This window comes from Myxine glutinosa, chromosome 8 (assembly GCF_964187855.1).
Source record: "Myxine glutinosa chromosome 8, kmMyxGlut1.1, whole genome shotgun sequence".
NCBI lineage: Eukaryota > Metazoa > Chordata > Myxini > Myxiniformes > Myxinidae > Myxine > Myxine glutinosa.
The window spans coordinates 86,944,341-86,964,671 of NC_136268.1; the positions used below are offsets into that span (position 1 = coordinate 86,944,341).

At 45.3% G+C, this 20,331-nt stretch overlaps 1 protein-coding gene across 3 annotated transcripts in view; it reads left to right on the plus strand.

The window, feature by feature from the left end:
• The window catches only part of LOC137432675 (dimethylaniline monooxygenase [N-oxide-forming] 2), a 122,093-nt gene that overhangs the window by 28,283 nt on the left and 73,479 nt on the right, over positions 1-20,331 (plus strand). The window contains exon 1 of one of the 3 annotated variants that reach the window (XM_068124764.2): positions 7,226-7,506. The exons of 1 other annotated variant lie outside the window; for it this stretch is intronic. Coding sequence is in view for 1 of the 2 variants with exons in the window: in XM_068124763.2 (XP_067980864.2) it covers position 7,489 (1 nt within the window). In the remaining variant the exon portion in view is untranslated. Of the gene's footprint in view, positions 1-7,225; positions 7,507-20,331 lie in introns of those variants that run through there. One more of the 3 variants, XM_068124763.2, reaches the window with a different exon arrangement.

The window sequence follows — 20,331 nt, forward strand, 5'->3', positions numbered from 1 at the left end:
CATCTTGGATTTGTTTGTGTTACCATGGTTACGTACATATTTCGAGAGGGCTCCTCGGCTAAAATCAACTGATATACCCTAAGGAAGCCTCACACCAAAAATGGCGCTTTTGTCCGCCCGGTAACGGTAATCTTGAAAATTGACCCCAAGCCACCCCGCTAGTGCATCCAGAGAACTGGGACTACCAACCACCACAGTACGCAGGATTCTGCATAAAAGACTGAAGCTTTATGCATATAAGGTGCAGATTCTGCAGGAATGCAAACCAAACTAGAAAGCATCTAAAGATGCAAAGCCTGTCTACGTCTGCTTGTAATCATACGTCTTCTTCTTCTTCGTCTTCTTCTTCCGTATGCTCAAAACAATGAAAACCGTTTTTAAAAAACACAAAATGAAAATTTATGATTTTATGCAGCCTTGACCTTTGTGCTTTAGATCTAAAAAAAAAAATCAACTTCTGGATTTTGATTGGTGAACCAATTCTGTAACCCAATATGCAAATTCTTAAATTTTCAGGTCAATTGGATGAAAAATGACGATTTTATGCAACCTTGACCTTTTACCTTTTGATCTTAAAAAAAAAGGATTTCTACTTTTTGATTAGTGAAGCAATTCAGTGACCCAATATGAAAATTATTTACATTTCCGGTCAATTGTGTGAATATTGGTGATTTTACGCAACCATGACCTTTGACCTTTTGATCTATTTTTAAAAATCAGCTTGCTTTTGATTTGTGAACCAATTCAGTGACCCAATATGAAAATTCTTTACATTATAGGTCAATTGGATGAAAATTGGCGATGTTACGCAACCTTGACCTTTGTATGTTAAAAAAAAGAAAGAAAAAAGAGGCTTCCAGCTTTTGATTAGAGAAACAATTGAGTGACCTAATGTGCAAATTTTTAAAATTTCAGATCAATTGGATGAAAATTGATAATTTTGTGATGCTGACCTTTGACCTTTTGACCAAATTATTAATTTTCCCTCTCCATATTCTCATAATACAGCTTTGTGGAAAATTTGATGACAAAACTCAAATGGTAAATTGAAATTTCAGGTCAATTGGATTAAAATTGATGATTTTAGGTGATGGTGACCTTTAACCCTTTGACAAAATTACGAATTTGCCTTCTCCATCTTTCTACTATATAAGAGAGATGTCTATCTGTCTGAGTGTGTCGCCATTTTTCTCAGAGATGGCTGAACGGATCTTCGTCAAACTTTCAGAAGTTCATCAGTGAGTGCCTGGGAATGTTTTGGGCAAAAAAATAAATAAATAAATAATAATATTGAAAAAAAAAATCGTTTTTTTTAGGTTTAAAAAAATAATCGCTCGATAGTGCCTAAGCCTTTTTAAATTAACTAGGGCATGCCCGTACTATATATATATCTAAAATTATATCCCCCCCCCTATTTACATGAAATGGTTTGGTCCAAAGCGAACGGCTTGCGAGTGGTGACAATCCCCCCCCTCTATTTACATGCAATGGTTCGGTCCAAAGCGAACGGCTTCCGGAGTTTGGTAAAGAAATCGCCATCGCGTACACAAACGCGCAGGAAAGCGAATGAATCGCAAATTCGTTTTTATTAGTTGTAAAACATAATGCCCAATTATTCAATTAGCGCCAACGTATTTTGGCTGTTTGCAATTTAATCGCAAGGCAAAGTAGAAAGAGAAGAGGGAAAAAAAGAAAAGCCTTGCCTTGCTGCAAACAGCTGCTGCAAACAACAACAACAGGGAAGGCTGCACTGTCCGGAAGTTGGCATATCGCAGTTACGATTATTTTAGTGTTAATGGCCAATTATTCAATTAGCGCCAACGTATTTTGGCTGTTTGCAATTTAATCGCAAGGAAAAGTAGAAAGAGAAGAGGGAAAAAAAGAAAAGCCTTGCATTAACGCATTAACGCTTGCATTGCATTAACGGTTCGGCACACGTGATAGCTCGCTGCTCTCTGATTGGTTGAAGCGTTTTTTGGACATAGCTCGGTAGGTACTTGTCCGATTAATTTCAAACCTTGAAAAGGCACATCCTCGGGTCCCCAGCAATATACCTGGCAAGTTTCAAGTATATCGGACCCGTGGTTGTCGAGAAACAGCGGTCACAGACAAACACACAGACACACAGACACACAGACACACAGACACACAGACAGACACACAGAGATTGCTGGAATTATAGATAGATGACAGTTATATACAAGTACACATTCGCATAAATAAATACAAAACAATCACCAGACATATGAACACAAATAAATCAAACAATTCAGGAAGTGAACGGAGTTGGTAATATGGCTTCTTCTTCTTCTTGTTGGCATCACACTTAACTCAGAAACAGGATGAACGGCACATTCACCAGCATATATTCAACAAAAAGGTGATGAACCCCATTCCTCCCTTTCCTCTCCTGCCTTCCCCCTTCCCCTCCCTCCCCCTTCCTCCCTCCTTCCCCCCTCCCCCTCACCCTATTCCCCCCTTCCCCTATGCCCTCCTTCCCCTATTCCCCCCTTCCCCTATTCCCCCCCCTTCCTCCTCCCCCCCCCCCCCTGTTCATGTTCACAGAATGTTCTGTGGGGGTTTGTCAAACATGTCGTCCACAACACCAAGGTGCAGGACCTTCATTCTCGGATCACAGCTGAATGCGCACTGGTGGAGGCAAACATGCTGAGCCGAACATGGCAAAAACTCGTCAACCACCTTGATGTCGTGGACGATGAAGCTCACATTGAAGTGTATTGATAGTGTGCACAAAACTTTGAGTTTCTGTATCATATAAACCAACGGGCATCATTGTAACATTTGAGGTTCTAAATATATTAACAACAAAAGTTGTCCCTGCATACACACACACACACACACACACACACACACACACACACACACACACACACACACACACACACACACACACACACACACACACACACACACACACACACACACACACCTCGTCTTTTCATTTTGTTCCTCACAATTCTGTCTCTCTTATTCACACACACACACATACACACACATATACACACACACACACACACACACACACACACACACACAAAGACACACACACACACATATATATACACACACACATAGACACACACACACACACACACACACACACATCTTGTTTTTGTTTTTTTTGTTCCTCACAATTCTATCTCTTATGATTTTCAATTCTTATTTCTCTTATTCAATCTCTTATTCAAAAAATAACATCTCATAAAAATCTCTTATTCAATCTTACACCGTAATGACATCAGACATAATCACATCACCCTGTCATGTGACCAGATCCTCAGCTCTGATTGGTATACGTTTGAGGGTACATACATATTATGTACATACGGACCTACGGACGGACAAACACTATTCTAGACTGCTTTGCCCTCTGGTCTACGCCGTAAAAACTATGACATTATTCCGATACGATTTTCTCATATAGAGTTATAATGGGGTATGCATTTCCAGGGGAAGGTGTTTGGTCACCCTAACTTAACTTAACCTTCACTTAAATACATAAAGACAAAAATTAAACAAATCAACACTGAACACGATTGAAATAATGTATATATAAAAATGGACAATTTAATGGTGTGGGTTGAGAGTGGAGGGAGTACATAGAGGGAGAGATAGGCACTCCGTGCTTTGGTGGAACGTTTGAGCCAGCTAAGCGATGTGCTGGTACTCCCTCATACCTGGTACTCCCTCATACCTGGCACCCAATTGGCTGTTCGAGCGGTCACCTTGCTGGACGCTAGTTACTTTCCGTGCGGATGCTCATTGTACTCAACCCAACCTGTCCTTTAAAGGCCAATAGATAACTAAAGTCGTTTGCAATCAGGGCACCTCAACTCACTCGGAGACCAAGTGACTTCATGTGTGTATTTCATAAGCAAACAGGGAGGAGAACAAAGTATGCAAAAGCATTTATTTACACAGTACGCATGTTATCCACAAAGATATGCACCCCGGGTATCGGACGAATGGAAGGACACTGTACATAGAAGTTTTGAACAGGTTATATGTATCGGATTAGCTCAACTTAAATGGACTATTGCCCCATATGTGTTTAAAACGACGTTATATTGAAACGAGGCAAATAGACTCCATTGCGATTTACCTATACAGTCACGTGAAAAAGTGAGTACACCCCATGTAAAGTTTGGACTTTTTCAACCTATTTCAACATACAGCTATTTGATCTTCATTTCAACAATATTGATAGATAAAGGTGATATAATATAACAAATATCATGAAACATTTACATTTTGTAGTCCATTGTATAATTTAAATAAACATAAATGGAAATTTCGCATGTGGAAAAAGTAAGTACACCCTTGGCTCTAATACGTGGTATTGCCCCCATTGGCAGGAACAACCTCAAGTAGGCGTTTCTTATAACTGTCTACCAGTCTCTGACATCTACTGGGAGAAATTTTTGCCCACTCCACGCAGAATTCTTTCAGCTGTGCGATGTTTGAGGGGTTTCTTGCATGCACAGCTCGTTTCAAATCCCCCCACAACATCTCGATGGGATTTAGATCCGAGCTTTGACTTGGCCATTCCAGAACCCTCCATTTCTTTCTTTTCAGCCATTCCTTGGTGGATTTACTGGTATGTTTAGGGTCATTGTCATGTTGCAAGGTCCACCTTCGGTTGAGCTTCAACTTTCCGACAGATGGCCTCACGTTATCCTCAAGCACCCTCTGGTGCAATGAAGAATTCATAGTGGATTATTTGATGGTGAGCTGCCCAGGCCCTGATGCAGCAAAGCTGCCCCAAACCATAATATTTCCACCACCATGCTTTACAGTTGGTATCAGGTTCTTGTGGTCAAATACTGGCTTTGGTTTTCGCCAAACATGTCTTCTGGTACTGTGGCCAAATAGCTCTACCTTTGACTCATCTGTCCAGAGCACATTGTTCCAGAAGTGCTGGTCTTTGCCTCGGTGTTCATTGGCAAACTTTAGTCTTGCCCTGATGTTCTTTCTGGACAGCAAAGGTTTCCTCCTGGCACACCTCCCATTGTCGATCAAATTTGTGCAGCCTCTTTCTAATGGTAGACTCGTGCACTTTGACATCAACAGTGGCAAGAGCTACCTGTAGGTCCCGTGATGACATTCTGGGGTTCTTAGAGACTTCTTTCAGCATCTTGTGGTCTGCTCTCGGGCTGAACTTGCTGGGGCAGCCTGGCCTAAACAAGTTGGCAGTTGTTTGGAATCTTCTCCACTTGTAGATGATCTTCTGGACAGTCGAATGATTGATTTCAAATTGTTTGGAGATCTTTTTAAATCCCTGCCCAGACTCGTAGGCATCTATAACCTTCTTTCTGAAGGCCTCAGAGAGCTCTTTTGATCTAGGCATGGTGACGCCGCACACTTCAACAACAAAAAGCAAACCAAACTAAATGTCTGAGGTTTAAATAAGACAGGTTCCTTCAAGATCCTCTCTAACGACGTTCTAATCATTTGCACCTGAGTTGGTGCACCTGATTCTAATTTTAGGTGTTTGATGTAGTGATAAATGTCGGGGTGTACTTACTTTTTCCACATACGAAATTTGCATTTATGTTTATTTAAATTATACAATGGACTACAAAATATAAATGTTTCATGATATTTGTTATATTATATCATCTTTATCTATCAATATTGTTGAAATGAAGATCAAATAGCTGTATGTTGAAATATGTTGAAAAAGTCAAAACTTTACATGGGGTGTACTTACTTTTTCACGTGACTGTATATGCATCTGGAAGAAGATAAATTGGTTTCGGGTCGTTTATTGGCCCAATTAGGGTGCTCATGGTCACTTGAGTGTTGCAATCCCACAGGGTTTCCGCATTTCTAATGGGAATGTGAGTTGCACAAGCGACCGTGATTGGCCATGACATGTCGGAGCGATGCTGCTGCTGCTGCTGTTGTTTTCTATCGTGGTTTCTGTGTTGGTTGGGGTTGGGTGGCATGGGGGTGATGGGGTTTAAGACTTGGGGTTTTTGAGGGTTGGGGGGGTGGGGGGGGAGTTGAGGACTTGAAGTCACATTTTACATTTTGTGGATGTTCCGCATATCCCTGCTGGTCCATAATAACAAGTATGGTTCAAGACCATTGAATACAAATTTGAAAGCTTTTATACACAGCGCCTATAGATGCGGCTTGCAATGTCATTAAATCAACTCCTTGACCTCAAAAACATGTGTTTAGACAAAAAGATCGAGAAAGTCTGATATGTAGAAGCAAAGATACGCCATTATTTAATTTACTGGAATGCATGTGGCGGCCATCTTCATTTTTCACGTCTAGCCGAGTTAGCCCACATTTTTACGAGGTTCGCCCCAGCTCATTTTACTCAGCACCCTCGAATTATGTAAAATAAACCTTCAAACCTTGGGTTGGAGAAAACGGTCACAGGACCTTATTGTAGGAAGTCCACTAACAGGTGGAGGGCAATTCACTTGGTGTGTAATTTTGAAGGTGATTGGTTACACCTGAGCTAATTTATAATTGCTATTATAAGGGGGTGGACACGTATCCAGCCAATATCATAATCTAGTTTTGTATTTTTAATTAATTTGCTGAAATTTGTAGAATTTGTTTTTCACTTGGAAGTTGTCGGTTACGACATATAAATAAAGGTGAAAAAAGTCTGATCTTAATATAATTCACCAAATGTCTGTCTGTCGGTCTGTTCCCAGGTACCGCAAAAACGGCTGAACCGATCGCAACGAAATTTTGGGTGGGTAATCCTGGGATGCCCTGGAGTAAAATAGGCTATATTGTTTTTCCAAATTTTTTCCCCCAATTTTCCAAATTTCCAGTTTTTCCAAACACGATGGAATAATATTTAGTGATATGAACAGTGATGTGGCTTTTATTGAAATTTCACAAATACTGTTTAGATTTTGATGATTTGCGTGTGATATGATTTAACGGATGTTTATATAAATCGTTTAAAATAAAAAAAACACCCTTCAATTTCTGATATTTTGCCTTTTCATTTGGGCCTCCCAATTGAAGCCCCGCCCATAGGGCGGGTACCGTTGCTAGTAGAATGTAATTCAATTTCAGGCTATGAGGCAACAAAAGGTGAAAATTTTGAAAGGAGGTGTAGACTTTCATCGGCACTGTATGTACAGGTTAGCCTAAATAGGGGTTCATATATCCCAGTACATCCTTTTGTATCCAACACCCATTTACTAGTAATTCCCAGCACACACATGCTGTTTGCACGAGGGTGTGCTCAATTACTTTATCAGTGTGGGAGTGAATTCCCCAGAAGGTAAACCACAGCAGTTGTGGGAAAAGTTTGCAAACTCTACGAGCTTGTTTTGGTACCACCCTCAGTATTATAGTGGGAGGGTCGATGCTAACTAAAAGAGAATGCATAAGAAGGTGGAGAAAGCCTCTAATCCCCTTTGAGAGCTCACCCCCAGTGATATGCGCAGATCGTACGACTTGCACATCTCAAGTGAATAGAGAAGAGACAGTAAGTCTTTGCAAACGGTGAGTGGGAGTTGTAAAAGAGAATGAGTTTGCGTGACATTTTAACGATAAAATGGACAGTAAAATCTTACAAAGGGGTTCATTTAGTAACAGACATTATAACTACAATGCAACTACAATGCATGCCTTTCCTGACTTGATTAGGGGCCGAATTTGTAAGACATTAACTTTTTCATTTTTCTGCTTGTTCTATGTACTGTTGCTATACGTACAACTTGCATTGCACAAATCCAACACTGATACTCGAAGTTTCATCACCACGTGTACCTATCACCACACTCATTACCCTGAAATGCAGAAGAGGCTACCGATGTCACTAAATTATTTCCAATTTCACCAGATGGGGAAAGTCTATTTTGTTAGAGAGGGTCGAGGATATGTGAGTTACGTAACAGTGATTTTGAGGTTAGCATGGTAACTTAGAAGTGGCGTGGTGTAAGTGCCCGCCTTCTAGCCGGTGGGCATGAGAGACTTCGTATTGCCTTTTGCGAAGTAGTTTTTTGTGTGACTGCACTGTTAACAACTCCTAGCTTTTACTAGTGATTTTACCATTTATATCTGTCTCTGTCTGTCGCCATGTTGCTCAGATGGCTGAACGGATCTTCGATAAACTTTCAGAGGTTCATCAGTGACTACCGGGAAGTGTTTTAGGCAAAGAAATTGTTGATCCCATTGATCCCAAAAAAAATCGGTGATGTGGCCTCCCTTTCCATCTCCCTTTCCATCTCCCTTTCCACCTCCCTTTCCATCTCCCTTTCCATCTCCCTTTCCATCTCCCTTTCCACCTCCCTTTCCATCTCCCTTTCCATCTCCCTTTCCATCTCCCTTTCCATCTCCCTTTCCATCTCCCTTTCCATCTCCCTTTCCATCTCCCTTTCCATCTCCCTTTCCATATCCCCTCCCATTTGTCCTCCCATTTGCCACCCTCATCTCCTCCCCCTCCATTCCTTCCCTCCCCCCAATCCCTCTCTTCATATTCCCATGACGAAGGGACTCTGTTACCCGGCAATGCCGGATTCATTTGCCAGTAGCTTAAATATACCCAAACCTAAAAAAAAATTATGAACAAGCTGGAATTTTCAGGAAAGATCCATACAGGTTTGATTTTTTTTAAAAAATGTATCCAAGGTCCCGGAAAATGCACCTTGTGCCAACTCGGGAATTCAAGATGGTGTCGAAGATGGTCATCATTTTTTTGTTTCCTCCGCCACCGAAGGTGGACGGAGGTTATGTTTGCACCCCTGTCTGTCTGTTTGGCTGTCTGTAAACAAGACATCTCAAAGTTGTGTACGGATTCGGACGAAATTTGATGAATAGGTTGGGCGTGTGACGAGGAGGAATTGATTAGATTTTTGTGAAGATCCGGATGCTGGAACTTATTTCGTGATTCTTCACCATTTAGAGATGGGGCCCAAAACGATATACAGCACGATAATTCAAAAAGTTGCAGATGGATTCGACAAACTTAGAAGTGGGAGATGGGAGGAGCTGAGTGAGGGATTAGACAAGTTGGGTGTGTGACAAGGACAAATCGGTGTGATTTTGGTGAAGATCCGAATCCGTTCTTTCAACCTTGTAATAACTATCCTCAAGTGAGCTGTGTTTACTCACAATTCCTACAACAGTGAGTACACTCTGCTTCCTCTATACATGATGTGGCCACATTAAGCATGTATCACACCTTCCAATCTCCTTTTTCTCTATTACTCTTTTCCCCAAAATATCACCAAGGCCCCAACTGAATTAACAGCTAAACTTGGAGCGCCAAACCCACTTGGCCTCACCCTGCCTCTTCCAATAATACAAATACCTGCTAACCTGCTACGAACACAACTACTACCTTTACATGGAGATAGAAAATACACAACACCTGACAGAAATCACGATAACAGAAAATACACAAAAATACACAAAAAGCACTTATCCTGGTATGGCAAAGGAGCTTACAAAACATTGTGCAAACCGACAAAAAGCCTTGTGCAAACCTGCATATAGCTTACAATACCTTGTGAAAACCAACAAATAGCTTACAATATCTTGTGCAGCCTTCGAGTAGCTTACAAAACATTGTGCAAACCTGCAAAAAGTTTACAACACCTTGTGCAAACCTACAAAAAGCTTACAAAACCTTGTGCAAACCTACAAAAAGCTTACAAAACCTTGTGCAAACCGACAAAAAGCTTACAAAACCTTGTGCAAACCTACACAAAGCTTACAAAACCTTGTGCAAACCTACAAAAAGCTTAGAAAACTAGTTACCTTGTTAAACACACCAGCAACGAATGAACTTCATTCTCCATACAATACTAACATATTGTTACTGATCGCGGTTTAGGATGTTGTTTGCCGAGCGGAGGCTCCGCGACCGAACAGTTGTTCCCCGACTCACCCGATTCACCCAGAACTTTGGCCGTATCGCACCGCAGCTGCCCAATCTGGAAAAGACTAAAACGACGAAATGCAAAGAGGAAAAGGAATAAGACGAGAAGACGGACAGAAGAGTAATTGGATTTATTATACACACAAGCAAAAAGAAAGCAGTCACGTTTATTTACAACACATAAGACGCAGGTAACACAGTGCAAATACTAGCTTATACAGACTTAATTAACCCAGGGACAGAACAAACAAAACAAACTCACATACACAAGAAGGGTGGAAAGGCAGGAGGTGGATGGCTGGAGGGAGAGGAAGGTCCAAGGGGGTCCTGCAGCACGATCGGCGCGTTTAGCAGCCGCCGTTCCTTCGCGGCCCTGCTCAAAACCGCCGTCCAGGCCCCAAGCGGCTGTTGGGTGTTGTTGCTGCTGTGGCCGCCGCTTGCTTTGCCAGGACTCGTCTGACTCGTCTGGTCCAAACCCTCAACTCAACAACACTCTTGCACGTCTCCCTGTCCAACCACTCTTTCTCTCTTGGTCCAACCACTCTTTCTCTTTCTTGGTCCAACCACTCTTTCTCTTTCTTGGTCCACTCACTCCTCACCACCGACTCTTCACCACCGACTCTACAACGCCACTTGCGCGCGCGCCTTTATAGCGCCTCCGGCGATCAAGCCGCCGGCCTTCAAGACACGCCCATCGGTGTGCTCACCTCGGCCCTGGTTGGTCACGCAACCCTCTGGCTCCGCCCTTGATGACGACGGGCGGGCACGCCCCTCTTCCCCGACCCGAGCACATGTTCAATGGTGGTTTTGGAGGGGATGTAATTGGCAATCGAGGCTTGGCAATGACGAAAGGGGATGTGAAAGGAAATGGAGATTTTGGGGATGGGAATGAAAGGGGATCTATTCTCTTTCACTGGTGCAATGGAGTACTTCAATTTTTTTTTTTTTTTTTTTTTTTTTTTGTATACAAGATCGAGGCTCGTGAAAGAGCTAACATTAATCACACAAAAAGACAAACCGACACACAAAACACAAAAAGCAAGGGGAGCAGCAGACAAGATGGGGAGAGAGGGGGAAGGACACAAACACAACATTTGAGAGCAGGGACATCGGGAGGACTTGGGGGGAGGTGGGAGAGGATTAAAACATATGAACACTGCAAGGACTCTGGGGTGAATTACCGGGGGTAGAAAAGATTAATGGGAGACTTGAGGGAGATTAATGGGAGAAAAAATTAATGGGAGACACAGCCTTACTCTAAAACACAGAATAAGATATAACTATCGAACAGGGGTATTCTATTATTGGCTGACGTGTATGCTTGTGGACTAATTATGGGATGCCCTTTTTCCTTTACACAGCTCCGGAGGCAGGGGGCGCAGAATAAACAATAATAATAACTCACACAATCAAAAAAATACAGTCCTCATATCCGCAACACTGCACCCTCCTCCTCTTAGGCACGTCCCGGGCCTACAACTTTTATTTAGTGTGACACGTAGGTGTAGTTCCCTCTACCTTTAACCTGACCCTGAGTGCGACAGTTTTAAAACATAAATAAAGGTGTCCCGCTGCTCCATTGCACCCTGCCTAACAGACTTACGCCCACAGTTAACCGAATTGCGGAATGGTCTTCAAACTACACACTGACGGTGGGAAGCATTATTTACAATGACGCTATTTTTATTTACAAAACTAACCCAGGACCTGTGATTGTTCTTTCTGGGGGGGAGACAGTCTGCTCTGCATCGACGCACCATTAAAGCACCCAAAAATGCACCAATACAAGCACCCTCAAGCACCAATCGGTGCAGTCACCATAGTTCATCAGTGTTCAATGCATGTTCAATAAAAATAAAATCAACAACCCCTAACCCTGCAGGTGATCTCTTGCTCTTCGGCTCCCTCTGCTGGTTATTATTATTTGTTCTTCCAGATGTTGTCATTCTTTCATTTTCTTACTGGCGGCCTATTTGCAATAAAGTGTGCCCAATGTGTCCTTTTTATTTTCTTTTATTTATGGCCCACAGGGCCGACTACGTGTGCTTCACCTGTGTGGCATCGGTGCCCTGTGGCCAAGGTCCGCCAGCAAGATTTCGGGCCCTCATGGCCGGTTCCAGCAGAGGGGCCATGCCCCAACCCATGGGGTCCATAAGTGGTGCTCGGCCACAGACATGTGGTCCATAATGTGGTGCATCGATGCAGACAGCTGGTTCTGAGAGTTCCGGGCGCACAATGGCCGACTCACGCACGCTCCCCTCGGCGCCCCATGGCGCACAGGTCATGTGGGAGACAAAAGAGACAATTGAGCGAGGGGTAAGGTCACAAGGGTACATGTCAAACAAGGCAATGCAAGGAGAAATGCGTACAGAGGGCGAAGTGAGGAAGCTCGTCACTACCGTACGTCACCCCCCTGTCACCTACACTACCCTTGCCCTTACCCCATATGTACAAAATCTACACATTACTAATCCGTCGCTACGGTCACGTCTTCCCCTTATTTCCCTTATACCAAATTCGTCTTCACTCCGCCACTATCCAAAATTTGCCATCACCCAATTCGTCATCAATCCTCATAAGGAGGGAGAGATGGAATTATGCACAATGTCACACCCACGTCATGATGCGTCTCACAATCCAAAACATTTGCATTAATGAAAAATAATAAAACATGGCATGGTGTGGAGTTACCTCATCTCAGGTGAGTGGATGCAGATGGTGCGAGGAGATCCTTCTTCCTAACTATTCTCTAAATGACCTTAACACACTTTACACTACCCGGGGTCTCTCCCTGCCAATCCATTGGCCAACTTACACTATGGGTTCTAAAAACCAATTCCCATTGACCAAACTGTGGTGCTTCTCAATTTGGGGTCTCACTCCCCCGATTCATCTCCCGGTGCCCTCGCACAATTTCTGGGCTGCGACGTGTAGCTCTCCCAGCAGGTCTACCCACCTGCACACCTCCACCACTGCAGTTGCCACCCGAGCTTACCTAGCTCCTCACCCTAACCTAACTAACTGGGGAAGGCCCCTCCTGGCTCTGTCACCCCACTCGGTGCCCTCTGGCACTGGGCTACCCGGGTCCGTCCTCCGGATCCTCGGGCCCCATCCACAACAACTACTACCGGCTCCCAGAGCCCACCTGCGGCCTCACCTGGCCGACATCCTCACAGTGGTGGAGTGCCCAAACCAACTACACACACTAACAGGCTACACGCCCAGCCATTTCCACAACACTAATGCACCCATCCAAACATCATTCTTCCACTCGCACCACAGATGCCAATATCCAACCACAATTTACCTATACCCTCTACCTAACACTTACTCTACCCGCCCCGGGTATCCGTGATGGGGGTCCACTCTTCCCCCATTCACACCTTCGCACCATCCACTCCACTCCACAATTTCCACCATACTTACTCCACGACCATCCATTCCAATACCCCATATATTCCACGCTCCATGTATTTCACACAACCATTCTCCATACACCTGTCGCTGCACACCTGTGCAATCACACCTGTTCAATCCTCAAACACACGGCATCATCTCAGCTAACTACTCCCCTCTGAAACTTGCGCTTCCCAGTCGCCCCTTTAAACGATTGCGCTCCCTCGTCATTATAATCCACACTAATCTACCTGCGTCCCCACTACAGGTATCCTTGTCACTAACTAGTAACTAACCTTAACGTTACCTAATGTCATCTTCTAGGGCCCTGCACACAATATCCTAACCCACCCGGGCTAGTTTCCACTGCCATACACGCCATAAACTATAGCGCATTTGCCCCCCCGCTGTGAGGGATTGTGGATTTGCCATCCCACCACATCGGGGAGGTCCTACTATCAATTTCGCTCGTCCAAATCCAACAAATCAAAAATGTGTCATTTACTGCTAATCACCGTACCATCATCAAATTTTGCTTTTTTCTAATTTCGGGGCCAAAACACTATCCTCATCACCCGTCTACTTATTAGATCCTCTCGGTGCGCCAATTCACGTCTACAGCCCGGCTTCGTACAGCCGAGCAATGAACGCGGGTTGTTTTGTGCCAGCGGCTGGATACATCCCGCATTCGGGGCAGGGACGGGGGCTTACCCGGGCCGAGATCCCACGCACCACCTCGGCGTGGAGCCATCCAATGTCCCGATCTCGACCTGCCGGAACGTCTCAATAAAAAGTGGTCGCCATGACGACCCTTCCTATCGGGCTGCCCGCTCCGCCTAGTGGAGCCCGGACGCGGCCGTTCCAAGCGAGGCACAGCGTGGAGCGCGTACGGCGGTCCTTTCGAAACCGCCGTGGCTCGGATCCCCGCTGGTTCTCGCGGCACGCGAAGCCCGGCACGCACCGAGGGCCCGATTCGGCTAAAAGTCGCTCTAACCGCTAACCCGGTTACCGTCGATGCCTCACCTGGATGCTTACACGCATACGCTACCCCTTTCTTGCTCATACCTCCAACTGTTCCCATGCTCCTCGTACCTTTCCTTACACACCTCGGTACACTCATTCCGCTCACAGACTTGGTCACACACCTGACCACCGAACACCTTGGCACACATTCGTCGCTCGCACACCTCACCAACACACCTCTTCGCGCCCCCTCCTCGGTCACCTCCTCTGTGACAATCACAGGTGTGCTTTCACTCGCACACCCTACCACGTGCCTCACGACCAACTCCAGTGTGCATTCCCACTCACGCTCTACCATTCCAGGTGTGCATCCTTCCATTCCAGGTGTACATCCTCGCTCACCTGTCACATCTAACTCACGCTCCGTGCCACTCTCACTACTTTCACCTCCATTCTTGACAGCGCACTCACCCTTACTCTCAACAGCGCACTCTTTCCTCATGCACCTGTCCGTTACACACCTTTCTCGCGCACGCTCTTGCGCACACTCTCCCGTTACACCCTCTGTAACACTCACCACAGGCGTGCATTCCCCCTTACTCTTGACAGCGCACTCTTTCCCCATGCACCTGTCCGTTACACACCTTTCTCGCGCATCCTCTTGCGCACACTCTTTCGTTACTTCCTCCGTAACACTTACCACACCGCGCTTCCATGTACCCCCTCGCACACGCGCTACGACCGACTCACTCTTGATGGCACACTCACTCCTCGGCGCGCACTTTTTCCTCACACACCCCATGGTCGGACATTCTCGCACACCTCTTTTTTCGCACACCTGACCTGTCGCACACTTCACCAACGGCCTCTCACGAACACCCGGATCCATAGCAATCCCCAAGCCGGCTGAAGCTTTCCTCACATCATGTACATTTCCGATTATATCGCCACTCACCTTGGCACCTCGTCTCCGCACCTCTTTTGCCACCTGCAAACTCTTTATTTGGTTAGTGAGTAGCACATCACGATTCGAGCACAGACCTTGTACCAATTCCATTACTTCCTCCTTTATCTCCCTCTTAGTTTCTGTCCGTCCCTTCTTAATTTCACTCACCTCTTCTTCCACTTCCTCTAATTTTTGCTTCACCTCTTTTATTTCCCGGTGCGTCTCCTCAAGTTCGTCCTCTAAGGCTACCGTGACCGTCTCTATGTGCATCCTCACCTCTCGGTCCTTCGTCTCCATTAGCATTACCTCTGTCACCTCGTCCACCCTCATTGTCAGTCCCTCACGTACCATCTGACATTGCCTCTGTGTCGCTATTAAGTCTTCCTTGATGTCTCTTTGTGTCGCTTTTAACCCTCCTAGTACCGCAGTGTTCCTTTGAACCTGCTCCACTAACTCCGTTTGTCCCTCTGTCAGCTGTTCCACCTCCTCCATCAGACCCTCTATTCCCCCCTGTAACCTAGCCGTATTATTCCTCACCTCTTTCTCCATACGCTTCTCACCTCGCTTTACCTCCTCGCGTAGCCCCGAAACCTCCTCACTCACACCTCGTCGTATCCCCTCTTTCATCTCCTCCATCTCTTTTGTAGATGCCACCCTCATCTGTCCCAATTCATCCCTCTGAGCATCCAGTTTACTTTCTAACCCGATTTGCACCTCCTCTATCTGGTTCCCCATTCGTTTGATTTCCCTGGCAGATTGTTCCCCTATTTCCCGCAATTTGTCCTCCATCCTATTTTCTAACCCCATTAACCCATTTTTCACCCCCTCTATCTGATTCTCCTGGGCAGCCATTCTATTTTCCACCCCCGTTAACCCATTCTTTACCTCTTTTATCCCGTTGTCTAACCCCTCACCGGTACCCCTCGCTTCGTCCCTCATTGCTCCCAATTGCTCACCCTGAGCATCCATCCGGTTCCCCATTTGTCCCATCTTTGCTTCTAGCCTCTCCATAAGGGCCCCCATTTGTAACATAAAAAGGTTCGAATCCACCAGCGGCGCTGCTACGGTCGCGGGCGCGGTCGCCGTGGCCATGTGCGAGGCGCCATTTTGTGCGCCTGATACCCCCTCAACCACATTGCCAATGTTCTCCTCCTCTTTTTCATCCACATACATTTCCCCGAGGTCCTGGGTCGATTCTACACCGTCTATCTCTAGCTCACCCACCGGCATCCGATCGCCTTGACCAGCCATGGCGCGATTTCAAAATTCGGGTTTTGTAAAACAAAAGCAATTTCGGTACTTTATAATTTTGAGCGCGTTAAGCGCGCTTCGGGTCCAATCCCACTTCCCGACACCAATTGTTACTGATCGCGGTTTAGGATGTTGTTTGCCGAGCGGAGGCTCCGCGACCGAACAGTTGTTCCCCGACTCACCCGATTCACCCAGAACTTTGGCCGTATCGCACCGCAGCTGCCCAATCTGGAAAAGACTAAAACGACGAAATGCAAAGAGGAAAAGGAATAAGACGAGAAGACGGACAGAAGAGTAATTGGATTTATTATACACACAAGCAAAAAGAAAGCAGTCACGTTTATTTACAACACATAAGACGCAGGTGACACAGTGCAAATACTAGCTTATACAGACTTAATTAACCCAGGGACAGAACAAACAAAACAAACTCACGTACACAAGAAGGGTGGAAAGGCAGGAGGTGGATGGCTGGAGGGAGAGGAAGGTCCAAGGGGGTCCTGCAGCACGATCGGCGCGTTTAGCAGCCGCCGTTCCTTCGCGGCCCTGCTCAAAACCGCCGTCCAGGCCCCAAGCGGCTGTTGGGTGTTGTTGCTGCTGTGGCCGCCGCTTGCTTTGCCAGGACTCGTCTGACTCGTCTGGTCCAAACCCTCAACTCAACAACACTCTTGCACGTCTCCCTGTCCAACCACTCTTTCTCTCTTGGTCCAACCACTCTTTCTCTTTCTTGGTCCAACCACTCTTTCTCTTTCTTGGTCCACTCACTCCTCACCACCGACTCTTCACCACCGACTCTACAACGCCACTTGCGCGCACGCCTTTATAGCGCCTCCGGCGATCAAGCCGCCGGCCTTCAGGACACGCCCATCGGTGTGCTCACCTCGGCCCTGGTTGGTCACGCGACCCTCTGGCTCCGCCCTTGATGACGACGGGCGGGCACGCCCCTCTTCCCCGACCCGAGCACATGTTCAATGGTGGTTTTGGAGGGGATGTAATTGGCAATCGAGGCTTGGCAATGACGAAAGGGGATGTGAAAGGAAATGGAGATTTTGGGGATGGGAATGAAAGGGGATCTATTCTCTTTCACTGGTGCAATGGAGTACTTCAATTAATGGGAGACACAGCCTTACTCTAAAACACAGAATAAGATATAACTATCGAACAGGGGTATTCTATTATTGGCTGACGTGTATGCTTGTGGACTAATTATGGGATGCCCTTTTTCCTTTACACAGCTCCGGAGGCAGGGGGCGCAGAATAAACAATAATAATATCTCACACAATCAAAAAAATACAGTCCTCATATCCGCAACAATATATACTATGAGAGAGCCGTGTGTGTGTGTGTGTGTGTGTGTGTGTGTGTGTGTGTGTGTGTGTGTGTGTGTGTGTGTATGATGCAAGTTGTTTTTGCCTGCTATCCCCACACATGGGTGGGCCTCAAGAGATGGAACGGTGATATACCGGGTATCAAAGTATCCAACTCTGTCAGCGTGTGCGAGTGTCTGTGTATGCGCGGTTGTGTATGTGTGTGTGTGTGTGTGTGTGTGTGTGTGTGTGTGTGTGTGTGTGTGTGTGTGTGCATATGTGTGTGTGCACAAAATATGTGTAAATATGTCACACTCAAGTTGCATGTACTCAACATATCACTATACACCATGTCACATATAATGTGTGTATACAATAAATGTGCACAATATGTACAGTCACGTGAAAAAGTAAGTACACCCCATGTAAAGTTTTGACTTTTTCAACATATTTCAACATACAGCTATTTGATCTTCATTTCAACATTATTGATAGATAAAGGTGATATAATATAACAAATATCATGAAACATTTACATTTTGTAGTCCATTGTATAATTTAAATAAACATAAATGCAAATTTCGCATGTGGAAAAAGTAAGTACATACACCCCTACATTTATCACTACTTCAAATACCTAAAATTAGAATCAGGTGCACCAGCTCAGGTGCAAATGATTAGAACATCGTCAGAGAGGATCTTGGAGGAACCTGTCTTATTTAAACCTCAGACATTTAGTTTGGTTTGCTCTTTGTTGTTGAAGTGTGCGGCGTCACCATGCCTAGATCAAAAGAGCTCTCTAGGCCTTCATAAAGAAGGTTATAGATGCCTACGAGTCTGGGAAGGGATTTAAAAAGATCTCCAAACAATTTGAAATCAATCATTCAACTGTCCGGAAGATCATCTACAAGTGGAGAAGATTCCAAACAACTGCCAACTTGTTCAGGCCAGGCTGCCCCAGCAAGTTCAGCCCGAGAGCAGACCGCAAGATGCTGAATGAAGTCTCTAAGAACCCCAGAATGTCATCACGGGACCTACAGGTATCTCTTGCCACTGTTGATGTCAAGGTGCACGAGTCTACCACGAGAAAGATGCTGCACAAATTTGATCTACATGGGAGGTGTGCCAGGAGGAAACCTTTGCTGTCCAGAAAGAACATCAGGGCAAGACTAAAGTTTGCCAATGAACACCAAGGCAAAGATCAGCACTCTGGAACAATGTGCTCTGGACAGATGAGTCAAAGGTAGAACTATTTGGCCACAGTACCAGAAGACATGTTTGGCGAAAACCAAAGACAGCATTTGACCACAAGAACCTGATACCAACTGTGGTGGAAATATTATGGTTTGGGGCAGCTTTGCTGCATCAGGGCCTGGGCAGCTCACCATCATAGAATCCACTACAAATTCTTCATTGTACCAGAAGGTGCTTGAGGATAATGTGAGGCCATCTGTCAGAAAGTTGAAGCTCAACCAAAGGTGGACCTTGCAACATGACAATGACCCTAAACATACCAGTAAATCCACCAAGGAATGGCTGAAAAGAAAGAAATGGAGGGTTCTGGAATGACAAAGTCAAAGCCTGGATCTAAATCCCATCAAGATGTTGTGGGGGGATTTGAAACGAGCTGTGCATGCAAGAAACCCCTCAAACATCGCACAGCTGAAATAATTCTGCATGGAGGAGTGGGAAAAATTTTCTCCCAGTCGATGTCAGAGACTAGTAGACAGTTATAAGAAACGCCTACTTGAGGTTGTTTCTGCCAAAGGGGGCACTACCACCTATTAGAGCCAAGGGTGTACGTACTTACTTTTCCCACATGCGAAATTTGCATTTATGTTTATTTAAAGTATACAATGGACTACAAAATGTAAATGTTTCATGATATTTGTTATATTATATCACCTTTATCTATCAATATTGTTGAAATGAAGATCAAATAGCTATATGTTGAAAAAGTCAAAACTTTACATGGGGTGTACTTACTTTTTCATGTGACTCTATATATGAATATAACGTATAAAAATATGTGTTCATACAATACACACCATATGATGCGTAAAATAAAACAAAACATGCCAAAGCAAAAACAAAGCAAACCAAAAAGCAAAACAATCAGCAAAACCAAAGCCAAACATGTGGATAAACCATAATCGTTTGCACATGTATGGAAAGAGAGCTGGGAGGAGGGAAGTGGGAGCGAGGGAAAGAGAGAGGAGGTGGGAGGGTGGGGGAGAGAGGGGAAGGAGGAGATGGGAGTGGGGCAAGAAAGTTTGGAGGAAGAAAGGAAGGGGTGGGGAGGTGAGAGATTTGGGGAGGGGGGAGGGCAGCTGGGAGTGATTGAAAAAGGAGGGGGAGGGACAACAGGGTGGGGGGGGGGGGATTGGGTGGAGGAGAGAGGGTGGGAGAGATGAGGGTTGGGAGAAGAGATGCGAGGTGGGAGGGAGAGGGGGAAGGCAGGTGGAGATTGGAGGGTGGAGAGAGAAAGCGGAGGGAGAAAGGAGAGGGGAGAGCGAAGCCTCACCACATGCCGCTATACTGTACACTCCGGGAGGGAGGGGTGGTGTGAGGAGATCAGTGG